Source organism: Lytechinus variegatus, chromosome 5, assembly GCF_018143015.1.
Source record: "Lytechinus variegatus isolate NC3 chromosome 5, Lvar_3.0, whole genome shotgun sequence".
NCBI lineage: Eukaryota > Metazoa > Echinodermata > Echinoidea > Temnopleuroida > Toxopneustidae > Lytechinus > Lytechinus variegatus.
This window is the reverse complement of record NC_054744.1, coordinates 16927322-16954720: the sequence shown is the minus strand read 5'-3', so window position 1 is coordinate 16954720 and position 27399 is coordinate 16927322. Positions and strand designations below refer to the sequence as shown.

The 27399-nt window shown below is 35.4% G+C and overlaps 1 protein-coding gene across 2 annotated transcripts in view; it reads left to right on the top strand.

Moving 5' to 3' along the window:
- LOC121415590 (semaphorin-2A-like) overlaps window positions 1-27399 on the top strand; it is a 62869-nt gene that overhangs the window by 11949 nt on the left and 23521 nt on the right. Inside the window, exons 1-5 of one of the 2 annotated variants that reach the window (XM_041608859.1) lie at window positions 3629-3784; window positions 10687-10828; window positions 16598-16740; window positions 19088-19156; window positions 24687-24800. In XM_041608859.1, the coding sequence (XP_041464793.1) occupies window positions 10714-10828; window positions 16598-16740; window positions 19088-19156; window positions 24687-24800 (441 nt within the window). In that variant the 5' untranslated portion in view covers window positions 3629-3784; window positions 10687-10713. Of the gene's footprint in view, window positions 1-3628; window positions 3785-10686; window positions 10829-16597; window positions 16741-19087; window positions 19157-24686; window positions 24801-27399 lie in introns of those variants that run through there. The other variant, XM_041608858.1, reaches the window with a different exon arrangement.

The following is a 27399-nucleotide window of genomic DNA, read 5'->3' as shown; positions in this document are numbered from 1 at the left end:
TTTAATTAAGAAACAAATAATTAAAAAAAATAAATTTACATAAGAGCCAAGTTATATGATGAATAGCTGTAATGAAAACCGACAGTGTAAGAAAATCAAGCATGTGTCCCATAAAAAAATAGAAAATAAGCCTAACATTACCACCCTTATTTTGTCACATGGAGATGTAAACTGAGAACAAGGTTATATCATAACCTTGTTCATTGAATGAGTGGGGCTTTGTTCAGCAGCCTTTTCACGCTCTCAACACCAACACCAACACTGAACACCGTACTTCAAATCAACCATTGTAACCTAGTCCATTGGAAAGGGCTGAAACACCATTGAAAATGGTATGTTAACCATTACTCTAGGCTAAATATTAAGAGAGTTATGATTTTTTTTATATTAAAAATCTGATTTTATTATTGCCATTATTGTCTTACCATTGCGACCATTCAAAATGTGTGACCACCGTGACCACCCAATTTTTTTTTTTTACAAAATTATACAAATCATCCATTTTACTCTATAAAACTGAGTAAAAACAAGTGATGAGAAAGGATATCAAATTTATCAATATTTGTCTTAATTGATCAATGCATTCAATATTTAATTAGTAATTATCAATTAGTAAATTGATAAGTTAATTGTTCATAAATTCATTACCGAACATACAGACTTGTTATTATTTCCTTATTATTTGGAATTTTTTGACAGGAACTTCTGCAACAACACATCTAAATAAAACTTTCAAGAATGACAAAACATTGAATACTTACAGAAAGACCTCAGTATTGCAGTATTTGATAAATGTATTGATTAGTAATTATCAATTAGCAAATTAATTAGTTATCTATTTAAATCTCACTACTGCAAATTTTTTTTTTAAATCCTGATTTGGTATATTTTAGTTTGCCTCAGTAAATGATAAATGACATCGCGATTATCTTACAACAAAATACTAGAGTCTGAAAACAATCTAAAATTGTGTAATGTGTATATTCATCAAAGGATGTAGTATTATAAATATAAACAAGTACGGTAGACTCTAGATCTCAAAAGCAAATAATAATTCAATCAATGCGATGCACAAACTGCTAGCATAACCCCTCTGAGCCAGTGCACCCATGCCATGGCTCCTGGCGACACTGCACTCATCATGATGGTCGCTTAAAATCATGCAGCTCTTTTGGCAGTTTGCTATTTCTAAAATCAATTTTGAGGAAGTAAAAAATAAATGATGGGATGTTTAGATTTGATTTATATTCACCACACACCAAGAAAAATATATGAAATTAATAAGCTGTTAAGCTTAAAAACTGTCAAAGCTTACCTTCAGGGTCGGTCACGATGGTAAAGACAACATTAGACTTTCACATGAGCCAAATCCAACTTCCATGCATCCGATCTTCAAAATTTGACATCGAGGAGAAGGGGATTTTTCTCAGCTACATCATTAGTGAAAATAAGCTGAACTGGCGAGAACCTTCCAAATCTACACCCATTTAAAGTAACCGCTGCCACGATATTGAGATGAGATCACATCACGCGATAGTCACATACCTACAGTCAGTGTCAGTCACAGACGGTTTCATTACAACTGTGTGACCACAATGAAATTGACATGATTAATCTGTTTTTACTTTATAATAAAAAAAAGATAGTTTAGGCCTAACAGTTACATGTAGATCTACCTGTATTTTATTTTTTGCACGTAATTTTGGACGGGATAATAAGATCTAAGTTTAGTCTAAAAATTAATTTGTACTAGATCTAGATCTATTTTCTAGTAACTGTTACTCTGGATCTACATCTACATGTAGGTCTAGGACTACAATGTAGGTCAATGACAGTGAAAAAGCAATATTAGACCGGCATTGGCCACTCATCGTCTACTATTATCAGACTTAAAAATCGGCTTGTTTTGGAGGAGTTTAAAAAAAAAACATTTTCTGATTTTTTCAATCCTGTGAATGAAAACGATATTTTGATTCCTCTTGTAATCTCGTGTAATTTTATGTTTTCAGATGCAAAATAATAACGAATATGGGCGATTCCATGGTCATTCGCATTACACTTTTACATACATGTACATTTCTTTTCTAATACTTGGTGCTGTCATTTATAGGGCTGAGTCTTTCTGTCAGTGTCAAATTAATAATTAACCCAGAGAGCACCGGCCCACTTGACGGAACGGAGTCCAGAAGGTAACTACATGTATGATAGGCTGCCGCAGGTAAAAAATACATGGGTACATGTACCTCGGGTTGGGGTACTAAAAACACCCAAAATTAAAGAAAAAGAAGAAATCATGCTCCCACGTCAATTCTACATGTATTGATGAAGGTCTAAATCCTGACATCAAGGCAGTAGCCAGACCCTGAAAAAAAGGGGAAAAAAGGCTGCGTTTGTTCACTCGTTTTCAAAATTACAAACAAAACTGGCTGATTAATATACCGAGTGCACATGTGCAAATTTGGCCGAGTCTACCAGTATTTATTTTGCTTGAAAATCTGTTTTATTTGCGCATGCACTGTCGGCCCAGTGATACTTGCTGACGTCATTATTGAACTACATGTTACTTGTAATTTGCATGTCAATGATCAAATTCGATCCTATGAAGTGATGGTGATGCCATGCTATAAAGTGACATGACTTGCTCAATCGACTATTTTATCTCTTTTTTGGGGGGGATGGGATAGTTATTTTGGTAAAGCTTAAAGGTCAAGTCCACCCCAGAAAAATGTTGATTTTTAAAGGGAGAAATCAATTGAGCATAATGCTGAAAATATCAAAATTGGATGTACAGTGATGTAAAATAAGAGAGTTACCGGTATGACATTTAAAAGTTTCACTTATTTACAATGTATCACAAAACAGTGATATGCACTACTCAGAGGTACATGTATGCAAATCAGACAGAGGCAGTGGATAATGTTCCTCACTATTTATTTCGTTTTTTTAATCGTGCAATATTTCATTTTTTTACAGATTTGACAATATGGACCAACTTTACTGAACCATGTAGTATTAATGCTAATTCTACATTTTCAGGGAGGAATTAATTATTGCTTCACTTACAATGTAGTTACATGTAACACTGAGGAGAAAATTTGAATATTTCATATAACAAAATACAAGAAAATAGTGAGTGGATGATGTCATCATATCATCAGTCTCCTCATTTGCATACCGACCAGGATGTGCATAACACGGTATTAACTGTTTTTATACACAAAGCCGTTTTCGGCATTACATTGTCTCGGAAAAATGTTATGTGATATTGCGATGCTATACCTGTATATCGCAAATTTAGTCTCAAAAGTTGCGCAAGACTTTAAAGTCATACAATTTCGCAGCACTATTTTTTCCGTTTCAGGAATTTTGCTCGAAGTGTTTGGGGGCCATGATGGCCCCCCTCAGTCTTTGTAGGGTTAACTAGTTGGCTAATTACATGTACATGCAGGCCTACATGTAGACCAAATTGTAGGATAAGCCCATGATGAAACCAAAAGGAAAATATAGGAATTGAATATGGACTGAGTGCCAATTTTAGTGTATCTGTATTATACAGCCCTGTCAGTCAAGAATGGGTGTGTCTGTACTGTACTCTGATCTGGTACTGAACTCTACTGTATGTACACTACATGTTCAAGCTGCTAACAACACTAAAAGGGGAAACCCCCAATGCATTACGGAATGCATTGCATAGCAACTGCGCCATAGTGAGGACAAAGACTTGTGTGAATAGGATTTTTTGAGCCAGTGAGCTTCATTATCATGATTGCTTTGCTTGAAACATGTATGTCTGTTCAATATATGATGTTAACATCCAATCGAAAATGCATTTTGTGATCTTTCAAGTCTCTTTTTAATAGGTACATGTTTGCTTCTCTGTACATGTTTGAATTTGAAGAGTATTGTCTGAATTTGATTAGAATGATAAAGAGCCCTGTACCTTGAACACTCCTGGCGTTGGCCAAAGTACATGTACATGTCAAAGTCATACATGTAGGCCTATACCAAATACCATAGATCTGTATTTCTTTGGCATTGTCAGTGTTAATAATAAAGGAAACCAAAACCCAAGAAGAGAAGCAATCTTATTGGAAAGAGTAAAATAAGAGGAACAATTAAAACAATTAAAAAAAAGAGTTTCACAAAATCGGTTATGAAATAAGCAAGTTATGGACGATTAAAAAGTCTTGTTGTACTTACTGTGTGGATCCTCAAATTGGCAAACGTGCTTCAAAATGGCTGATTTTGTGGACAACTCTCCATTTGTTTTGTACATGTACACATATTTTCAGATTTTCCCCTTTATTTTACGTATTTCACATTATCTCCTGACCTTGACATATATGGTGTGGATTATATTTTCCCATGACGTATGTTGTGCTCAGAAGGAGGCAAGATGCAATTTGAAAGATAATGAGGAAAATCTGAAAATTTGTGTACAAAACAAATGGAGAATTGTCCACAAAATCAGCCATTTTGAAGCACATTTGCCAATTTGAGGATGCCCATAGAAAGTCCAACAAGAGTTTTCAAACTCCAAAAACTTGCTTATTTCATAACCGATTTTGATGAAATTTATTGTTCCTCTCATTTTATCTTTTCCGATAAGATTACTTCTCTTCTTGGGTTTTGGTTTCCTTTAACCAAGTCTACATGTACTGTACTTGTTGCCTTGCAGACAAACATTTCCTTGCTTTTTTTTTTTACTGTACATAATAAAACATGTGCATACCTGTGCATGTTCACTTCATGCATGAATACGTGAACATAGGAATTGTGATTGTTGGAATGTACAGTGACTCATTCAAGAGCGTCATTCTTGTCAAATCTTTTTTTGTACAAAATTTGAAAAAAAACAATACACAAAAAATAGCACTGGCAGCATCAGCTTTCTTACTTGTACTCTCAAGCTTGACAATTTATGATTTTGAATTTATACTGTATGCTTTGATTTTTCTCTTTCATTCAAATCTACTTGTTTGGTGGAATTGGACTTCAATGACTCGTGATGTTTGAATCCATTTTTTATGCCCCGCCCATAGGACTCACATTATTTGATTTTCATATTTTCATAATATGAAAAAAAATGTATTTAGAATGCCTAGATTCTATGGTCTATTAAATCTAAACATATGCAGGCATGTTTATTGATATACACAGCTGTTTTTTAAAAACATGCTTAAATTATAAAGATTCAGATCAGAATATAACAGATTTTCTGCTCGCGCCTCGCGCTCACATTATTAATGTAGGAAACTACCCAATTACTTATCCTTTTCCTGATTCACAAAATATGAAAACAGTGTTTTAAAGGCCACCGCACACCTTACGTCCCGACCGGTCTCCGACTGGCTTGCGACTGGGTGAGGGGAGAGGTGACGTCACAGCGCTTGTCGGCTTCAGAGTCGCAGGCCGGTCAGAGACAAGTCGCAAGGAAAATCGGAAGGATTTGACATGCCGAATCCTTATGACTGGATCGCAAGCTCAATCCAACCTCCAGCCAATCAGAGAGCGGAGTTGCATAACGCATATTATGGCAAACAACGCACATGCGCAGTAGTAAGCGCAATTTCTCAGATGCTATGCCAAAAAGCAAAAAGCGCATGCGTGAGTCGTAGATCGAATCGCAAGGTGTGCGGTGTCGAGGCTTATGACTGCCTTGCGACTCATCTCCCCTCACTCAGTCGCAAGCCAGTCGGTTCGTAAGGTGTGCGGTGGCCTTTAGGTCTGAAATCTCATTTTTGTTCATGTTCGTGCTTCGTGCGGGCTGTTGATTGTATAGTTAATACCTACAGTATCAAGTTCATGATTAGAAAATTGCTTAGAATGTTACGTTTTAAGCATGAAATCTCAAGTTTGTTTTCCTCTCGCATCAATTGTATAGTACATGTATATACCTATCCTGTTCATGATTAAAAAAGTGCTACATGTATGTCCATTTTTTTAGGTCAGAATGTCAAAACTTTTCAGCTCGCGCTTCGCACTCGCATTATTTTATTTTGAAATAAATGTACATGTGTGTGTCGTCTTCATGGGTAAAGTTTCTGCAAACAGTCCTTATAACAGGCCCCTTTTCGATCAAGTCAGAACACGTATAAAAGATTTCTGCTTCCGCTGATCACGCTGACAGTAATTATTTGTTACACATCTTGTTCAGGATCACATTGCTCAAAATGTTCAATTTTCAGGACAAAGTAGGCCTACATGAAATTTCCAAAAAATTTAGCTATTTGATATACATGTATCTACATGTATGCTCTTTTACAAGAATAAAGCTACTAAGTGACTGCCGTATGGTCGCGAGAAGCTATAGAGGGAGAGGAAAAAAAGGAGATCTAAAATTATTTCACAGACTTGTCCAAACATGGAATGTCGGATATGTTCGATCAGTCTACGTGGGTCAAAAAAAAGTAAAGCATGCTTTTTTGTTGTTGCAAAGCATGCACATGCACACGGTTTCAACCTCATCATCCGAAAATATTCTGAGAGTCAAAGTGGTCCAAAATAAAGTGAAGGATTACTACATGTAGATCATCAACATGTAAATGAAAAATTCTCCAAAATAAGATTGCCAAGCTTGTATTGATGCTAATAATGGCTCTCAATTTTTCATGCATATTGTATGTGGATCATGTATGTGAACAAGGAAGTTATGGTTTTTGCTTTTGACACCGTTCTCATTATACTTTCTAATACTGGTTCACCGGTCGAGAAAACCAGTTTGGAAGATTGTTTTGCTAGCGTTCCCATTTGATCACCTGAAAGTGGTTTTCGTAACGCGGTCTTGTTGCTTTAGGAACGCTGTCAGCGGGGTGCCACGTCTCACGTGAAATTCAAAACCGCAGCTTAGGCATTCTATGTGTATACACAGTGTGTGGAGTAGTGCGCTCAAGGGCTGTTATCGTTATATATCGCGCTAAAAATATCTCGATATCTATATTACTATCGACAAAAGAACATAATGCGCATTTTTTTTTCTATTATTAAAGCGATGTCACATATGTTGGTCAAAATTTGTATCTGCCACTGTACCAAGAACGCTTAGAAATCTGCGTTCATCGGACGTAAATGATGACATAACATCTTTTAACATACATGTATCCTCACCTTTCACGTTATTAGCTTTATTTTAGGGTTGGGTAAAGTCTGTGCAGGAGTATGTATGTACAGTGCTGTGGAAGATCTATTCTACGTGCGGTCAAAAAAGAATCAGCGCAGTCTTAGCGCAATCGGATTTTCTGCACCTCAACTTTGAAGCTGGCTACTGAAATGCAGATAACGTAGAGGGCAGCAACACATGGCATCTACGCTAAAGTTTAGTTGGTACTTAGCTAAATTGAGCTTGCGCTTGTGATGTTTTCGATTCGTTCGAAATGGAGTGGAGTGCAGTCAAGATCTTTGGATTGTCATGATTATAGGGAAGTGGGGATGAGATTGTGTTTTGTGGCTAGTAAGCTTTCATATTTTGTTGAGATTTTAGAGTAATTTCTGTTGATGTTCTGTGCAGTTTGAGAAAAAATATGTTTTCCATGATTTTCCGTTTGAAAAGTCACTTTCTGTGAATTCCGTGAAATCGTGGAAAATCATGGTGTCCCTACGCAATAGCAGGTATTATTGATGACGAGAGAAACGATATCAATATCGCTAAAGTGGCAAAAAACAAGTGATTGTTGACAAGTATTGATGAAGAAATTATCGATAACAGCCCTAGCTCAAAATGTGCGAAGATCGCTTCCCGAAGAATGGTTGTATCCTCATGCTAAAACCAGTTTAATTAGGCAAAGCGATCTTGAAAACTACATCGCGAGGTGGGTTTGTGAACAAGTTTGGAAGATCGCTATACAGGATCGCTTCGACCGTTCTCATAACACGTAAAACTAATTTCCAGTAAACTAGTTTTAGGAAGACTGTTGTGAGAATGGTGTCTTTGACAAGTTCAATACAATAATGACTTCTTCTATATTATGTTTATACATGTATATGCTAGCCAAGTAATAAACTTGGTGTTACATGCATCACCTACAGCATACATGTATATTGTAATTCATAAACAAGAATTAAAGGAAATCATTTTGGCAAAATGCCTTTATTGAATGAGGGTCATTCATGTAAACAAGCAATGGCAGAACTGGTAAACGTAATAGGTGAATTGAATTTTAGATACATATTAGGAGTACAGTTCCGGGGGAGTGTGGGGGGGCACCCAAATTATATGGGCATTATTGGGTGTGCCTCACAAAACCATGAAATGGGGTCTTGGGAACTAAAAATATAAGGGCAGTGTGAAAAATGGTCAATTGAAATGGATTGTGCTACTACATAAGTACATGTGTGCTAAGCTAGTGCTAGGACTGTGCCTCTGCGCGCCTGTGGTATAGAGGGAATGCAATTCAATTCAATTCAATCATGGTTTATTTTGTATAAGAACAATACATGTTACACAGCCAAAAGGCTGAAATTACATGTACATGTAGCATGTTTACAATAAAATGTTTACATAGATAATAAATATTATTTAAAGGGCAAGTGTGCATGAAAATTCATTAAATATAATAAAATAGAATGGAAAAAACTATGTAAATACAATATCAAAAAGTGATGGATATTAGACAATTAAAAATTCAATTAGTTACTGGATTGAAATGAAGACTATAAAAACAATGCCAAAAAATTGAGTTGATCTCAAGGCTATGAAAGAAAAAATTTATTCAGAATTTAGTAAATCAATGAAATTTGAAATTGCACTTTTTCTAAAACGATCTGTTTTGCATTTAATCTGAACAAAGTTTGGGACACTTTAATGAGATTGAGACATTTTTCCATTTTGGTAGCCAGTTTAGAGTTAGGGTTTTTTAAAAGAGATTTAGCAAACTCCATCTTCTTTCTAGGCATTCTAAACCACATTTTGTGTGTGCATTTTCATAGTCTATATAATCTTAATCAAGAATTATTTTGTATCTTTTGTATTTTTTCCAAGTCCTTTTTTAGAGAAATGTCACCAATATGCAATAGATTAGGTAATGGTGAGTTTTTACAAAAAGTAACTCTGATGTTCAGCCATGCGTGCTACAAGCTTTTGGGTGTTCGCACTGGACTATTCAGGCATGGCTGGGGAACGGAGATGTGTAAACAGGGATCTTGTGAGGGGGGCGGGGCTGGGCTGGGTGGCTACTGAACATAAGTTTTGTTTGTGTGCATCAACAAGGGTTGACTGCATGCGAGCACAGCTTTATGTACACATGTATGTAATGTAGATTCATTTATCAAAAAGTGTCACAAAATGATTAAACTGCTTTCATGTCATGGGGGAAAATATGCATGTCATCAGAGAAAATGAGTTGCTGGATAATTCCAGCACCTTTTATTCCCGGAGGGGCCACTTACATGTACATTGACGAGTGGATACCATGCGCGACCAAAAAAACATGTAAAAAGGATGTCTTTTTGACGATAGGGCACGTTACGTACGTAACGTAATAAGGGTGTCAAAAACACAAAAATAATGAAAAAAGGGTATCTATTTCACTAGGAAAATTACGTGTTTAGGGTCGAATTTGCGGGGATGATAAAACAAAATTAAAATGTTTTATAAAAGGATGTCCTTTTGCCTCAACACTTCGTGTTTAGAGTCCACAATTTGCGTGAGGTGTAGAAGGTGGGGTCGTACTAAACCAAATAAGGTAAAGCCGACGACCGAAGGACCCGTTACAATAACACATTCCTGTACTTGTTTAGGGGTTCGTTTGGAAAGAGAATCGTTTTGTTTCCAATACTTGTTAAGGGTAGGGTTTCACACGCCAATACTTGTTAAGGGGTGCATTTTCAGAATATGGAAATTACGTGTTTAGGGTGCTTTTTGAGACCCCATGGTCGCGCATGGTATCCACTCGTGAATGGAAGTGGCCCCCCCCCCGGGCTTTTATTGTCTCGCCCACCGGAAGGCGAGACTTACAGATCCAAATGCTGTCCATCGTCCATCCTTCACAAACCTTTAATATAACTCCACAACTGTAAGTCACTTTTCAACCAAACTTAGAGGGTAGATGGACTTAGGGGACCTGCATGTTATGCTGCAGTCGGAGGTCACATGGTAAGGTCAAAGGTCATTTTCAGGTCAGCGTTAAAGTTTACATGCAAAACTCTCTTAAGACACTTACATGTACATGTACATGTAACTCTGCAACCATAAGTCACTTTTCACCCAAACTTGGATTGAAGATGTAGTTTTAGACTTGGATGTTTACATATTTCTGTGAATGCAATTAAAAATTAATGTCCTGCTGTACATGCACATGTACATGTATTGCAGCGCTTTAAAAGCATTGGTCCAGTGGGCCTCAAAGAGCGACTTAAAATAAGTTAACTCACTAGCTTGGATACATTGCCTAATAAGATAGATCTATTATTAAGAGTTCAAAATACATGCATTTTTATTAACCACATTAAAATGCAGTCTTTATACTCATACAATGTACATGTATGTTCTTAAAGAACAACGAAACACCTGTATGTACACGTACATGTATGTATTCATTGCCTTCATCGCATTACAATGAAGATGAAAGTATTCATAGAAAAAAAGAGCTGTTTTGAAATTTGAAGCATAAATTGGTATTGTATTTTATTAGCCAAAGTTCTTTTTTATAAAACTTTATAATAATTCATTATTCCCATATATACATGTAGATCTGAGAAGGTAAAGACGTTGACATCATGGTTTGTCAAAGGCTACTAAAAGTGCTTGGCTTCGCTACGTTAATGTGCTTGGTGCATGCCAATTGGAAGGCCATACGTACTACAACAAAAGTTGAAACTTTTTGCAGTGATGGTAAGTAATACACTTTTCAACAGTTATTGACATGATTCAGTGTTCTTTGTTTTAAGCTCATCCGGCCCTTCGGGCTGGATGAGCTTATGCCGTGGCGTGGCGTCCGTCATCCATCCACAATTTCAAAATGCTACTACATGTACTTCGCCATTTCAAGTCCGATTTCAATTCTGTTTGCTTTATATGATAGCACTAGTTGGGGGATTCAAAGCTTCTACACACAATTTTGAAATTCATTAAATATGCTAATAGACCAGTTCGTAGTTGCTTCTGGAAAATTTTGGTCAAATTTCCTTTCATTTCTTTTCATTAGGATAGGCAGATTTCAAAGCAAGATATTACGTAAGCTTGCCTTACATAGCAGGATGAAGAAATTGAATAGACCAGGTGACTAGAATAGCACACCAATGAACACTTTATAAAGGTCTTTGTTGCATTCCTACTTTGAATGCATATCATACATGTAGTATGTTGCAGTGAATGCATATCATAGTATGATGCAGTTGCACAATGTACTTGGCAAACTGTGAAATACCTGTCGTTAGTGAACGCATTGTTGTTTTTTTGCGGATGTAAAGGAATACCACTATTCAAAAGAATATATGAATAATCAAGACATCATCAAAGTTGGTGCTTATCTCATTAGATTTTAAACCACAATGTCACTTTAGTACAAATGACCTTCCTCTGATCATGCATAGAATCTTTTATCATGCGCAAAAAGGAATTCACAAAAAATGCTTCTTTATTTGTTTACTGATTTTGATTTTTTTTCTTCCATCTGGTAGAGCTTCATGAGGTTCATTCATTTTCTACACAGAATTTTGAAATTTTGACAAAAAACAATTTTTATGCTAGTTTATGCGAAATTAATTTTTAAATATTTACATAAAATGCTTCTTCTTTATTTGTTGACTGATTTTGTTTTTTTTCTTCAATCTATAGAGCTTCATGAGGTTCACCAATTTTCACAGAATTTTGAAATTTTGACTAGAACAATTTTTATGCTAATTTACGTGAAATTAATTTATGCATAATTTTAAAAAGTCATATAAAACGCTTCTTTATTTGTTGACCGATTTTGATTTTTTTCTTCCATCTGGTAGAGCTTCATAACAATAATATAATAATAATAATATAGGGTATATATATAGGGACAGTGATTTTCCGCGATCGCGGAAAACGGACGGAATTCACGGAAAATGCTTTTTGAAACGGAAAGTGGCATTTCAAACGGAAAATCACGGAAAATGCATTTTCCCTCAAAATACACAGAATAGCAACAGAAATTACTCCAAAATCACAACAAAATGAGTATATTAAATGGCCACAAAACCCCAGAAAACACGATCTCACTTCGCTACAATCATGACAATTCACAAATAATGACTGCACCCGACATCAGCACACTCGATTGTACAGTATCCCACGCCCGTACCCGGCCAGCCGCGCCGGCCGGGTTGGGCTTCACTGCACTGTACACATATTGTTCCAACTATGCACGGTCGTGTGTTGCTGCCCTCTACGTTTGAAGATGTAACAGCACGATATCGTGGTCTTAAAATCCAAGATGGCGGATTGGCAAAAGCCGTTGACTGATGATAACGATGTCAGAAAACCCCCCAAATTATCGATGAAAAATCATTTCACCGTGAAATAATGCTAATGATGTGAGAGGTGAGGATGTATGCATGCTAAATGTCTTTGTAAAAATAATATTTACACCCGCATAGATCCGATTAGAATGGATTCTATTGTGTTGTTGGTACAGTAGCAGATATAAAGTTTGACCAGTGCGAGTGTACGTTCATTTTGCTATTCAATTAGGAAACGGAATTGTCACTTTTCCGTGTGTACAAAGTCAATGGGGAAACGGAATTTCCGTTTTCTGACGTGCTGAAACGGAATTTGAGATTTTCTGAAACGGAAAAGGCAATTTTTTGAAACGGAAAATCACTGTCCCTATATATATGGGAACCGGTAGGAAGTAATTCCTTAAAAAGCTGTGTGCGCTATGAACGCCTAGCTTAGCCGGGTAATATAGGAGCGCCTTGAGCACCTACATGTAACAAGGTGGATATGAGCGCAATATAAATACCCTATATTATTATTATTATTATATTGCGCACATATCCACCTTGTTAGGTGTTCAAGGCGCTCGGCTCCTATATTACCCGGCTAAGCTAGGCGCTCATAGCGCACACAGCTTTTTAAGGAATTACTTCCTACCGGTACCCATTTACCTCAGCTGGGTTGAGTGCAGCACATTGTGGATCAGTTTCTTGCTTAAGGAAATTATGCCATGGCTGGGAATTGAACCCACTACCCTCTGTTTCAAAGTCCGAAGACTAATCCACTGGGCCACAACGCTCTGCAGGTTCACCAATGAGGTTCATGGGTTTACCAATCTTCACAGAATTTTGAAATTTGGAGTACATGCAGAACAATTTTTATGCTAATTTATGCGAAATTAATGTATGCATATTTTTAAAAATTCACATAAAATGCTTTTTCTTCTTTAATTGTTGACCGATTTTTACTTTTTTTCTTCTTCCAGCTTGTAGAACTTTATTGGGTTCACCAAACTTCTACACAGAATTTTGAAATTTTCAGTAGAAAATTACTTAATTTATGCGAATTTATTCAGAAATCACAGAAAATACCGTCATTCTTCTTTATTTGTTGACAGATATTTTTTCTTCCATATAGTAGAGCTGCACGAGGTTCACCAAACCTGTACATAAAATTTTGTAATTTTGTCTGGAAAATTATTTATTCTAATTTATGCAAAATTTATTCAAAAATCACAAATAATGTTTTTTCTTCATTTGTTGATCAATTCAATTTTGTTTGCTTTATATGATAGCTCGAGGTGGTGATACAAAATTTCAACATACAATTTTGAAACTCATTAAATATGCTAATTTATTCATATATTTTCAAAACTCACAAAAATTACTTATTTATTTGTTGATTGATTTTGGTTATTTTTATTCCATCTGAGAGCTACATTAGGTTCACCAAGGTTCTACACAGAGTTAAGAAATTTGACTAGATAATTATTGATACTTAATTCATATGAAATTTATTCATAGATCACAAAAATATGCTTCTATGTCATTTCTTCATCAATTTTAATTCTATAACCTCAATTTATGTCACCAGTATAATTCACTATAGTGTCAACTGGGCTGAATTAAAATTGTGTTCAATTTTGTTGCGAGATGCCGGATAAGCTACACATTGATATATGCTATTTTATTGACACTTTAACATACTGATGATTTTACATGTTTTACTTATTTAAATTCTAATTTATAAACATGCAATACCTGGATTAAGACCATAAATGTTTATGGTTTGAATGAGACTATAATTAAGCATCTTATGCATCTTAAATACATCTTTCTTTCTTTTTTTTTTTTTTGGGGGGCAGGGAAATCTAGAAACAGAAAGGAGGCTTTAAAATAGGATAGTCTATTTTAGATGTGGTTAATGCCTCCCGTAGCTTTACGGACTACCAATGATATGGGATCATAATTACCTTCAACTTTCACATGATAAAAACTCCTTCAAGTTTATCAAAATGGAAGCATTCTTTGTGATTGTCTTCAAAATTTTAATGTACCCTGTGTAAATAAAACTGTACAAATAAGTTATAAACAGCTTCTAGTTCTACTTCTTTTTATGCAAGCAATTACTTTATAAATATCTGATGCTACTGTACATGGAGAAGGCTACAAATATTTACCAGGTGTCACTGATAAAATACATGTACCAGTAATCTATAAATAGTCATGCACTTTTGCTGTAGGGCAGGTCCAAGCTATTGTCCCCTCTGAAGCCAAAATTAAATCTTTGCCTAAATCTAGCATATTGTATGTCATTTTTTTTGCCCTATATCTTTTTCTTCTGAAAACGTAAAGTTAATGAATGCCAAGGTCACGATTCCAAGAAATCATTAATTAGCGTGACGTACGGGACATCACATTTTTTGATCTGCAGATAATGCAAACTATATATTTGAAAATATTTCTGTGGGGACTTGTTGTGCTAAGTTCATGCAAACATTTGAGAAAAAAATTATTTTGAAAACTAATTAATTAATTAAGTTAATTGTCTGGTGTCCAACAGGCAGTGTCCCGTACTTCAAGATTTAGCATATTTTTTTTAGATTCTAATTAAGAAAAAGTTTAACAGTTTTCTTCAAACTTTTGAGAGTTCTAATTTATATTACTATACATCCAAAAAATTAAAGTGAATTTACTTAATTATTTTCATGTTTAATTATATCAGCTAATTAAGTTTTGTGACGTACGAGACAAATGTGTGACGTACGGGACACACCATGGGATTTCTATGTAAATTTAATTAGGGTTATTTTTCAATAAAGGAGTAAATATAATGTAAATTGAGATAAATATTATATCAGTGGTTGAATATTGGTAAAAGGCTGATAATAAACATACAATTTGTATTAAATAACATTAATTAGAATTGATTAGTTATGTTATTAATTAAATCTTTCATAATTATAAGACCAGTAATAAAAGTTTTTATGTTTTGTTTAATCATATACTATAATAGAAATATATATAAATCACAATGATCCATGTAATCTGAGAGGTTTACTTAACTTACTTACTTCGGTTTACATCCAGTAATAAAATTTTGATGAAATTTCAATTTTCACATTTGTTTAACACATGGAATTATTTGCAAGATATCTTTCATACTATTTATAAGGTCGTAAAGTGTTCGCTATGTTTTATTTCAGTGTGTGCTATTAAAGAAATATATATCAATCATGATAATCCATGTAAAAATTAACTTATTTTGGTTTGCATCAAGTTAATTATAAATTTTGATGAAATTTCACTTTCCCCATTCGTTTTGCACATGGACAAAATGTCCCATACGTCACATGTCCCGTATGTCACAGCGTGGTCGTTTATATTTTGAGCTATTACATAAAAACACCAATGAGTTCTATGGCTAATGAAACTTGATAAGATACAAGATGAAAACATGATAATGAAAGATTTCCAGCTTATTCCAATTCACAGAGTTTTAATGACAAACTTTTTTTTCAAAAAAATCAACTTTCGTCTGGTCCTGTATGTCACAGTGCATATTAATTAAAATATTACATCGTTAATGGAATTGTAGATCACTAATTTTTTTCATGAATAAAGAGGGCATGACTGGCCATCCAAAATCCATAAAAGATTCGCTGTTGTGCATTTATTTCTTATGTTACACAACTTCAAAGTCTCTAAATGTCCCGTACGTCACAAGTCAAATAGCTTGGACCTGCCCTGTACTACATGTACATGCATCTGATTTTTTTTAATTTGTATATTTTATTTGCATTTGTCTTAATATTAAAGTCATAATTCAAGTTTTTATTTTAAAGATATATTGGAGAAAACTAATAATTACAAGGCTGTAAGTTTTTGAAGGGGGGATTGCGGTATGATAATGAAACGTTTTGTATAGCGCAAAATTGTATGTTTGTAAGCTCTTTTAACAAGTGGTGATGGATATGAGAACTCTGGGTTCCTGATTGTGTACAAAATGCTATTAAATAAATGCAAGCTTTCATAACTTGGTCTGAATAAATATGTGTACACTGTAAATCATCAGTGAGTAACAGCATTTACTATAGTTAGTTAAGTTCTATAATGAGCCCATTCAGTAAAATTCCACATACATGTACATGTATCTTTGTAAAAACAAAATTTCATGATTTCAATATTAATATTACAGTAAATAACTATACTACATGGACGGCAATGAATGACAGCAATTGTAACACAAACCTTCAGCAAGTCTTCAAGCTGCTTTACAGAAGTGATAACAGGATTCTCATTGGGAGCACAGAATGTCTGTATTTCCTTGATGAGAATCTGGTAAGTTTGGCACCCCCACACCCACAAATAGGAAACTGGAGGTACAAGATTGTTCATTTGACATCTGACTCTCTGTAAACATTGATATGGAATTTTGGTTTCCACTCAGATAAATAAAATAACACAAGAATGTAAACAAGAACTGTATTTGTATGATCACAAATATTATAGTGAAAAATACAAAAATACTGAACAGTTGTAGATTGATAAAGCGCTATATAAATGCCAATTATTATTATTATTACTGATGATGCAGTATTGACAATTGGCATAAATATGTAACGATGCCTCCTTGGTCAAGTAGAAATATTACAATTACCAGGTAATTGTAGCCTGTAATTATCGTTTAAGACATATTTATTCTATACAGTGTAAATACCACTTGAATTACAATCATGTCCTACTTTATCATCATTCAAAAGAAAATTCAATACTTGCAAAATGAAAATCAATACATCTGTCATCTATCCAATCTCATTTTCATTTCCTTGTCTTTTCTCTTTTTTTCCTCTCTTTCTCCTTTACCTTAGACATCTTTAACAGTTTAATTTGTTTTTATAACTAATTGCATGGGAATACCCTCAATAAATCCTCTGGCATTTGGTGTTTACACCATATTTATTTTTTATGTAGTTTTTGTCTCGCCTGCATAGCGGAGCGAGACTATAGGCGCCGCTTTTCCGATAGTGGTGGCATCGTCAATATTGAAATCTTAACCGAGGTTTAGTTTTTTAAATGTCATCATAACTTAGTAAGTATATGGACCTAGTTCATGAAACTTGGACATAAGGGTAATCAAGTATTACTGAATATCCTGCCAGAGTTTCAGGTCACATGACCAAGGTCAAAGTCACTTAGAGTCAATAAACCTTGGCCATGTTGGGGGAATCAAGAACAAAATCTTAACCAGGGTTAATTTTTTGAAATGTTGTCATAACTTCGAAAGTATATGGACCTCGTTCATAAAACCTAGACATAAGGGTAATAGTGTATCACTGAAGATCTTGCCTGAGTTTGAGGTCACTTGATTAAGGTCAAAGGTCACTTAGGGTCAACAAACTTTGGCCATGTTGGGGTTATTTGGAGAATTGTCATAGCTTTGAACTTTATGGATATATTTCATGAAACTTGGACATACAGTAAGAGCAAACAAGTATCCTTGAACATCCTGTGCTAGTTTCAGGTCACATGACAAAGGTCAAAGCCTCAAATGTCATTTATGGTCCACAAACTTTGGTAATGTTGGGGTATTTGTGGAATTGCCATTATAACTTTAAAAGTCTATAGAGCTACATGTAGTGCATGAAAGTTGGACATAAAAGCAGCAATGTGCATTTCAGGGACATTGCCAAGTTAAAAGGTAATTTAAAAGTCAATGAGATCTGGCCGTGTTGGGAGTATGTGTTGAATTGGCATCAAAACTTAAAGTTTATGGATCAAGCACCATGAAACATCGATATCAAGGTAATCAAGTATGAATGATTGTTTTGCACATGCCTTAGGTCACATGACATGGTCAAAGGTCATTTTGGGTCAATGGACATGATATTTCATTATCATATTGGTGTTTACTGCTGTGAATAATTATTCATTAGCTGTTTCAAAGGAAGCACTGCTGCTATATCGAATTTTGTAATGCAGGCGAGACTGCCAGAGGCGTTCCACTTGTTCACTTTAGCTTTTTCTCTCTCTTTCAATTTGTAATACACTGTACGTTTTCATATTTTCTTATACAGTATATTCTTGTTTGTGATTTGATAAATGAAATGAAATATTCCATAGATTCCTGCTAGCTGAGAAATGAGTTAGACACACTAGCATGTGAGTGTTTATGTGCCCAATACTCATTCATCGTGACCAATGAATGCATGCCTTTTATATGTACTTTGGGAATGATCATCTATACTGTTTATTTCTTATTTTTTTGCTGATGATTTTGAAAAATTTATTCCATACATGTACTTAACTTCATAGGTCAGTATTCTGAACTCAGGTTTGAAATTAAACTCTGGTCAAAGCTGTGGTTAGCTGTAAAGAGCCAATTATAATAGAAATCTCAAACAGGAAAAAAATCAGTGTGACAGCACATTCGGTGCTTGGTTCATTCATACATGGAAATGATGAATGAAATAATTTTCTTCACCATTAAAGCTTTGAAAAAGAACACAATGAAATATCAGGTACAATTTTAATGAAATTTTGTACATTTTCGGCTTATTCTAATTTTCAGTACAGAGTTACACCATGGGCTATGAAATTAAAGCAGACTTCAGAATATGGTCCATAGTGTATGATATACTATATTTTTATTATCATTAAAAAATGTCTACATGTGTTCTCTCCTCAGACATACATTCATTCCATCCCAATTGTTGCAGCTGATCTAACAGATTGTATGACTACTTTTGGAGATCAGGTTCGTATTTTACCCCCTCTGCTTTAAAGGGACTTGGTACTAATGAGGGAATTTTTAATTAGAGGGGTAGTCAAGGCTGAAATGACATGTAATTTGATTTGAAGAGATAAAGTAAAATCAGACAATCACAACACTGAAAATTTCTTCAAAATTGGAGAAAGAATAAAAAAGTATGACATTGTATTAAAGCTTTGCATTATTTGGGTAAAACAGTGCATTATTTGGGTAAAACAGTGAAATGCATGTCCTTATATGAATATGGAACGACTGATTCCGAACGAGTATAAAGCTGATGGTGTCATATCCCCACTTATTTGATTTTATGAAATTTCATTTAAATTTTGTCCACCAAGAATGAAAGAAAATGGATTGATATCTGATATAAATGCGTAAGGTACATGTATTCATAGCTGCAACTTTAAGGGAGACATAGGCCTACATGTATCATGTACTCATGTATGAAAATATCAAAGAACTATGATTTCATGCAATAACATAAAAAAGGGAAAGTGGGACATGACGTCATCAGCCAAACCAATGAATAACAGTGTGCATACTGTATCTCTTTTTACTATAAAATATCCACAAATCAGCATGGTTAATGCTTTCCTAAACTGATGGTGGATCTGAGAACATTGAATTCTAATTGAGCATACATGTACACATCAGCTGTTAATTCTATTTTGTGTGAACTGTGCCTGTCATGAAAACCATTAAACAAAGGGTGCTGCATGTGTTGAATAATTTCATGTATTTGATCAATGTGACCATTTGTTTTTTCATTTTTCTCTGTCAGGGAATAAACCTGGGTTTTTGTTGTCTCACCTGCATAGCAGAGTGAGACTATAGGGGCCGCTTTTCGTCAACATCAAATCTTAACCTAAGGTTAAGTTTTTGAAATGACATCATAACTTAAAAAGTTTATGGACCTAGTTCAAGAAACTTGGCCATAAGGTTAATCAAGTATTACTGAACATCCTACGTGAGTTTCATGTCACATGACCAAGGTCAAAGGTCATTTAGGGTCAATGAACTTAGGCCATTTTGTGGGAATCAACATCAAAATCTTAACCTGAGGTTAAGTTTTTGAAATGTCATCATAACTTAGAAAATATATGGACCTACATGTAGTTCATGAAACTTGTACATAAGGTTAATCAAGTATCACTCAACACCCTGCATGAGTTTCATGTCACATGACCAAGGTCAAAGGTCATTTAGGGTCAATGAACTTAGACCATGTTGGGGGAATCAATATCGAAATCTTAACCAAGGTTAAGTTTTTGAAATGTTGTCTTAACTTCGAAAGTATATGGGCCTAGTTCATAAAATGTAGTTATAAGGGTAATAGTGTATCACTGAAGATCCTGCCTGAGTTTCAGGTCACATGATTAAGATCAAAGGTCACATACGGTCAATGAACTTTGGCCATGTTGAGGCTATTCGAGGAATTGTTATCATAACTTTTAAATTTTACGGATCTAGTTCATGAAACTTGGACATAAGAGCAACCATGTATCCTGAATATCATGTGTGAGTTTCAGGTCACATGACCAATGTCAAAGGTCACTTAGGGTCAACGAGCTTTGGCCATGTTGGGGTTATTTGTGGAATTGTCATCCTAACTTTAAAAGTCTATGGATCTAGTTCATGAAACTTGGACATAAGAGCAGCAGTGTATCCCTAAATCCCCTGTATGCATTTCAGGAACATGGCCAAGATCAAAGGTCATTTAAAGGTCAATGAACTCTGACCATGTTGGGAGTATATGTTGAATTGGCATCATAACTATTAGAGGAAGTTTATGGATCTAGCTCATGAAACATCGACATAAGGATAATCAAGTATGAATGATTGTTTTGCACATGTCTTAGGTCACATGATCATGGTCAAAGGTCATTTTGGGTCAATGGGCAATAATATTTTATTATCATATTAGTGTTTTCTTCTGTGAATAATATTCATTAGCTATTTTTAAAGGAAAATATAAAATGAAAATATAATGCTGCTATATCTCATTTTGTAATGCAGGCGAGACTGCCAGAGGCGTTCCACTTGTTCGGTTCAAAGGTCTAAGGTTAAGGTCACAGTGACAAGTTTTCATCTTACCCTTATCAAGTCCTTATAAATGCGATAACTTCAGTTTAATGTAACCTAGGCTCATATAATTTGATGTGTTTGATACTAGCATGGATCCCTGGAAAATTATTTATAAAGGCCAAAAGGTTAAAGGTCAAGGTCACAGTTGCATATTTTCATATTTAGTACCCTTGATTATAAAAGCTTTTGTAGTCTATGCATTCATTTTCATAAATGACGATTGAAAATGGAAAGCGCTTCCACTTTTCTTGCTTAAAGGACAAGTCTACCCCAACAAAAACTTGATTTGACTAAAAAGAGAAAAATTCAACAAGCATAACACTGAAAATTTCATCAAAATCGGACGTAAAATAAGAAAGTTATGACATTTCAAATTTTCGCTTCATTTCACAAAATCAGTTATATGAACGAGCCAGCTACATCCAAATGAAGGAGTCGATGATGTCATTCACTCACTATTTCTTTTGTTTTTTATTGTTTGAAATATGAAATATTTTTATTTTCTCGTCATTGTCATGTGAAATGAAGTTTCATTCCTCCCTGAACACGTGGAATTCCATTATTTTAACATTTTGTGCTTCAGGCAAGGAGGTCCTAATCGTCAAATTCGTAAAAATTGAAATATTGTATAATTCAAACAATAAAAAACAAAAGAAATAGTGAGTGAGTGACATCATCAACTCTCTCATTTGAATGTACCTGGTTCGTTCATAACACTATTTTGTTAAAAATAAGCGAAACTTGGAAATGTCATAACTTTCTTATTTTACATCCGAATTTGATGAAATCTTCAGCATTGTGCTTGTCTGATTTTTCTCTATTGATTCAAATCAACATTTTTCTGAGGTGGACTTGACCTTTAAAGAATTTCCACGTTACAGGTGGGAGTATTATGTGTTCGCCCCAGTGACACTCTTGTTTAAAGTGAAGAGAGCCATGATGTAGTCAAAGTACACATAATAACACAACTATATCACTTTTTCAAGATCAGATTTCTTTCAATGAAGATTTCACAATCAATGCAACATTTACTTTCAAATTATGAAAAAAATTAAGTTTGATTTTATTGGTTGAAAATTTCAGAAAATTTGGAATGGGAAAAAAAAAATTCAGTATTAAAATGGTTGGGAGAAATAATGTCCAGACAATATTAAGGGTTTATTTGATTAAAAGACTTTCCTAATTAATCATGGATGCATTCCATATGATGTCAATGAAAATGGCGACAAGTTGACTAAAATAGGGGATATCCGATGACCTTGAAGACCGATGACATAGTCGGTAAAATGATGTATGGCTGTCCATGGGTAACGGCTCCCTGACCAAAGGACCCACCATTGTGGGTGGAAAAAATTAACAAAAACTGAGGGTCATTTCTCCTTTGCTCCTCAGAACACAACCTCTCTCAAGGTGATCCTAATTTCTGTGCACAGCATTTAGGTGCACTATACAATCATTAGACCTCAGGTGGGTCTTGGAATGTTAAATTTATATTCCACCTGTTACAAGAACCTGGAACCTACAACTAAAGGGCCTGCAAGAGCTGAATTAATTGTAGCCTTTCCGAGTATTTCATTATACAACTCAATCAGCAACACTGCCATCACAAGGCTAAAATGAATAATTTTTATTACTCTTTACGTTGTGATTTTCTTTTCTATTTAAACAAAACTTTCAAAATTATATCATTAATTTTCTGTTAACATTTTTCCATGCAAATTAAACAAATTTTTGAATTTTGCTTTAGTGCCAAAATAGAAATGAATTGCTGGTGACATTCTCAAATCTGCCGTCTCATAGGTCAGAGTGTTATTGTCTCGCCCACCAGAGGTGAAGGCGAGACTTAGGGATCCAAATGTCGTCCGTCCGTCACAAACCTGTAATGACACATAACTCCACAACTGTAAGTTGCTTTTCAACCAAACTTGGATGGTAGATGGACTTGGGGGACCTGCATGTTATGCTGCAGTCGGAGGTCACATGGTAAGGTCAAAGGTCATTTTCAGGTCAACGTTAAAGTTCACATGCAAGACTCTCTTATGACACCTAACTCCGCAACCGTAAGTCGCTTTTTCAACCAAACTTAGTTAGTAGATGGACTTGGGGGACCTGCATGTTATGCTGTAGTCTGAGGTCACATGGTAAGGTCAAAGGTCATTTTCAGGTCAACGTTAAAGTTTACATGCAAGACTCTCTTATGACACCTAACTCCGCAACCGTAAGTCGCTTTTCAATCAAACTTTGATGGTAGATGGACTTGGGGGACCTGAATGTTATGCTGCAGTCTGAGGTCACATGGTAAGTTCAAAGGTCATTTTCAGGTCAACGTTAAAGTTTACATGCAAGATTCTCTTATGACACCTAACTCCGCAACCGGAAGTCACTTTTCAACCAAACTTGGATGTTAGATAGACTTGTGGAACATGCATGTTATGCTGCAGTCGGAGGTCACATGGGAAGGTCAAAGGTAATTTCAGGTCAACATTGAAGTTTACATGCAAGACTCTTATGACACCTAACTCCGCAACCATAAGTCACTTTTCAACGAAACTCTATATAATTCTCTTGCGTGCCCTCGGAAATCACGATATTTCTGGTTATTTTCATAAGTGGGCGAGACACAAAATTGCTTTTGCCTTGTTTTATGAAGTAATTTTTCCTCAAGCTTGGGCCTCAGAATTGATAACTCATACTGTATACGCTTGAATGTTCATGGAGAGTAAAGTATATTCATAATTGGAATACCACTAATTGAACATTATAAAGGTTATTTGTAAATTATGAAATCACAATGCACTGTTAAGTGGTTGATTTTAAAATGCTGTGCTTTCTTATTATTTCTGATTTTTTTTATAATTTCTGTGCTATGCTTGTTTGAATTTTTTCTTTGCAAATCGTGTTTTGTGAGATGGGCTTTACCTGTAGAGTAATTTGGGCCACATGTAAAAAGCAGCTTAAATTGTGAAATTCATTCAGTGTCTTTTCATTTCCATACTTCTGAATTCTGCATCTAGACATACATTACATGTACTGTTGTGAAATCTTGCAAATGGTAAAACTGTGGATTGTACTGTTGATGTACCCTTGGGATTGACACATGGGGTTCTAGGTTGTGGGGAAAAAGTGATTGGCCCGTATTCTCAAAAGAGGTTTCATTTGCACCATGGTAAAAAATCATGTACTATGCAGATTTTTGGACATTTTTAATTCTGTTTTGTTTCATCACATACACTAAGAAAAGCCAAGTAACAAATGCATGCTTTTGCTAAAGGGCACAGAATTGAAGCGCAATGATATGAGAAATCTGCATGGTTTTGGACAATGGGAAAATTGAATCTCTTGAATACAAGCAATAGAGCGTGAAATTAATGTAGGATGATTGCTTGGAAAACAGGCTTTCTCAGCATTTCTGTTAATCTCACCTGTACAGGCTGAATTCCAGTGCAAGAACTACATCACATACGCACATCCCATTGGCTCATCATACCGTGTGTGCGGGACCTACAATAAAATTGATCCAACATGTTGGATATGTAACGAAACGGTAAGAATGTCAAGCCTTATATGTATAAAATGCTGTCATTACGAGATTCTTTCTAAAGTATTTGAACCCTGAAAGAGCTGGGGTGGTGGCTAATAGGCCACCCTCGATATTGTTTGTAATAAATCCGCAATGTGAAAGTTGGTGCCAAGTCACTGCATGGCTTTTTCCTTTGAAGTCTTACATAACTTTTGAGACCAAATTTAATGCATAGATTTGCATGATTAATTATGAATTTCAATGTGAATGAATTTGGAACAATCAAATATATACAAATTTTAGATTACTACATGGCCATGGGTGACGTGCATGTTACTTATTTTGCAATTGTGAGATCAACACCGGAAATATACCCTTCCCCCTCCTGTCAATCTTTCCAATGTCCAGAATACCCTAATCTTTTTAGGGTTAGCGATACTGTAGTAAAACTTTCACATTACATAAACGTATTGATGAATAGTCAACATTCGCATTCCAATATTTAAGTCGGTTTATACATTTGATTTTTAGTTTGAAAAAAAAAATAGTTGCAACAGAATATTCTTACTACAAAATTCCATCATGGATGCCATAGTTATATTTTGGTTTAAATTTCCAGTTTTGTATCCCACCGCTGACTATACCTTAGTCACATTCCAGTCCGATTAGGTTTACGATGTATTTGTGATGTGTTTTTATTGCCATTTTGGAATAGTAGCTGGCTGGACACCTGGGGCCCATTGCATAAAACTTTTACCTGAGAAAACTCAGGTTGATTTTACCGGAGTTTTTGCCCTGTGTTAAAGTCAATGGCAGAAATCAGACTAACCTTAGTTTTCAGTTTTTACCAGAGTTTTCTCAGGTAAAAAGTTTTATGCAACAGGCCCCTGTGGTCATCCTATGATGGCCGTGGCACTCAGGGGTGATCGGACATAGTTAACCAGGAGTTAAAATTTTCTGATTGTCTCCACCGATATTTTTAATTGCCCACCCATCCTTGACATAGTGTTTAGGAATCGTCCTATGTCCGAACATGAATCAACTGGTATGCCTAGCATCGGAGGTCAAGTCCTTGAGAGCAGACATCGGTCAGACTATAGCCAATTGTCGTCCAATGTCTGTTCGGACATTAGTCACTAACTGACCGATGTCCAACGGGTATACATTTATGTATGATCGATGTATGGCCAATGTGATTGACATTGGCCATACATCAGTCGGTGATTACAGATGCATCAGGGGGCCTTTATAAATAGCATCATTTGCATGTACAACTTTCAGCATGTTTGTGCACTACACAACACAACAACAATCACCCAGGCATCGTACGATGTCTGGTTCACTGTCTGGCTATCGCACAAGCACCTTAGGGATAATTGGGGATTAATATGAGATGTCTGGTCGATGTCCTGCTGTTAATCACCGCCTCCCTGGCCCCCCCAAATTCAGATGTATGGACAGCCTCTGCACAATGGCATTTGTGTTTGCTATGTGTTAAGGATTATTTTTGGTGAGGACTGATGCTAAAAGAAATTGCTCACCCTGCTGGCTACCGCGGATGTCCTACCCCTGGCCAATATGACTTTATAGGCATTAACCAGAAAATGTTATTTAGGGAATTAAACAAAAATAATGAAGTTGGGTATAAACAGCTATAGCCCAAACAAAAGATATTTGACTCATTTAAGGTTTAACCCTTTGAACCCTGAATTATTGGGCAGCGGTGACCTATACCCTGAATTATTTGCACATAAAAATGAGATCCCCCCGAACACATTTACAAACTCCCATGATTCGAGAACCAGCGGAATCTTCCCCCGGTAGTACCTGGACTGGGCCAGCTGAAGTTGTTAAGCTTCTTGTAGACCTAGTCTACAAGTAGAAATATCAAATTTAGTGTCTGTTTTGGGCTCAAAATCACTGTTTTCACCAAAGTCAGATATACCAATTGCTTCCCCATAGTAAGCACGTGACTCGCCGCGTATTACACCGTGTGTTACTGCACATATGACACGAGCAACCACAAAAAAGTGGCATATTTTGGCCATTTTTTATGCTAAATCCTTCCGAAATCATTGCCGTCCTTGACTGAAATTATCGACTAAATATTTCTACACGTACTAGATAGATGACGTCATTTTAAAAGATCATCTGACATTTATAATCCAGGTTTTTGAAGTCACATGGCTGTAGGCCGGAATATCGGGTATATGCGTGTTTACTGGCAGGCCTATCGGGTTCAAAGGGTTAAAGAATCTATTGGTACAACAGCCTTATTTTCATCCTGATTTTAAAAGAATGTGTTACTGGATTATGATCGGTTAAGGGTTAAACATTGAGGTGAAAATTGCTTTTAAAATAATTGATGTCTCGGGTTTCAAAGACTTCAGTTTTATGAAGATTGATGATTCTGAAAGTACTGGAATAGACCATTTTATTCATGGGGGTGCTGTTACCTCTCATCACGGAGGGACATTTGTAATCAAATTCAATTCACTCTAGTTTTATTGTCTCACCTGCATAGCAGAGTGAGACTATAGGCGCCGCTTTTCCGACGGCGGCGGCGTCAACATCAAATCTTAACCCAAGGTTAAGTTTTTGAAATGACATCATAACTTAGAAA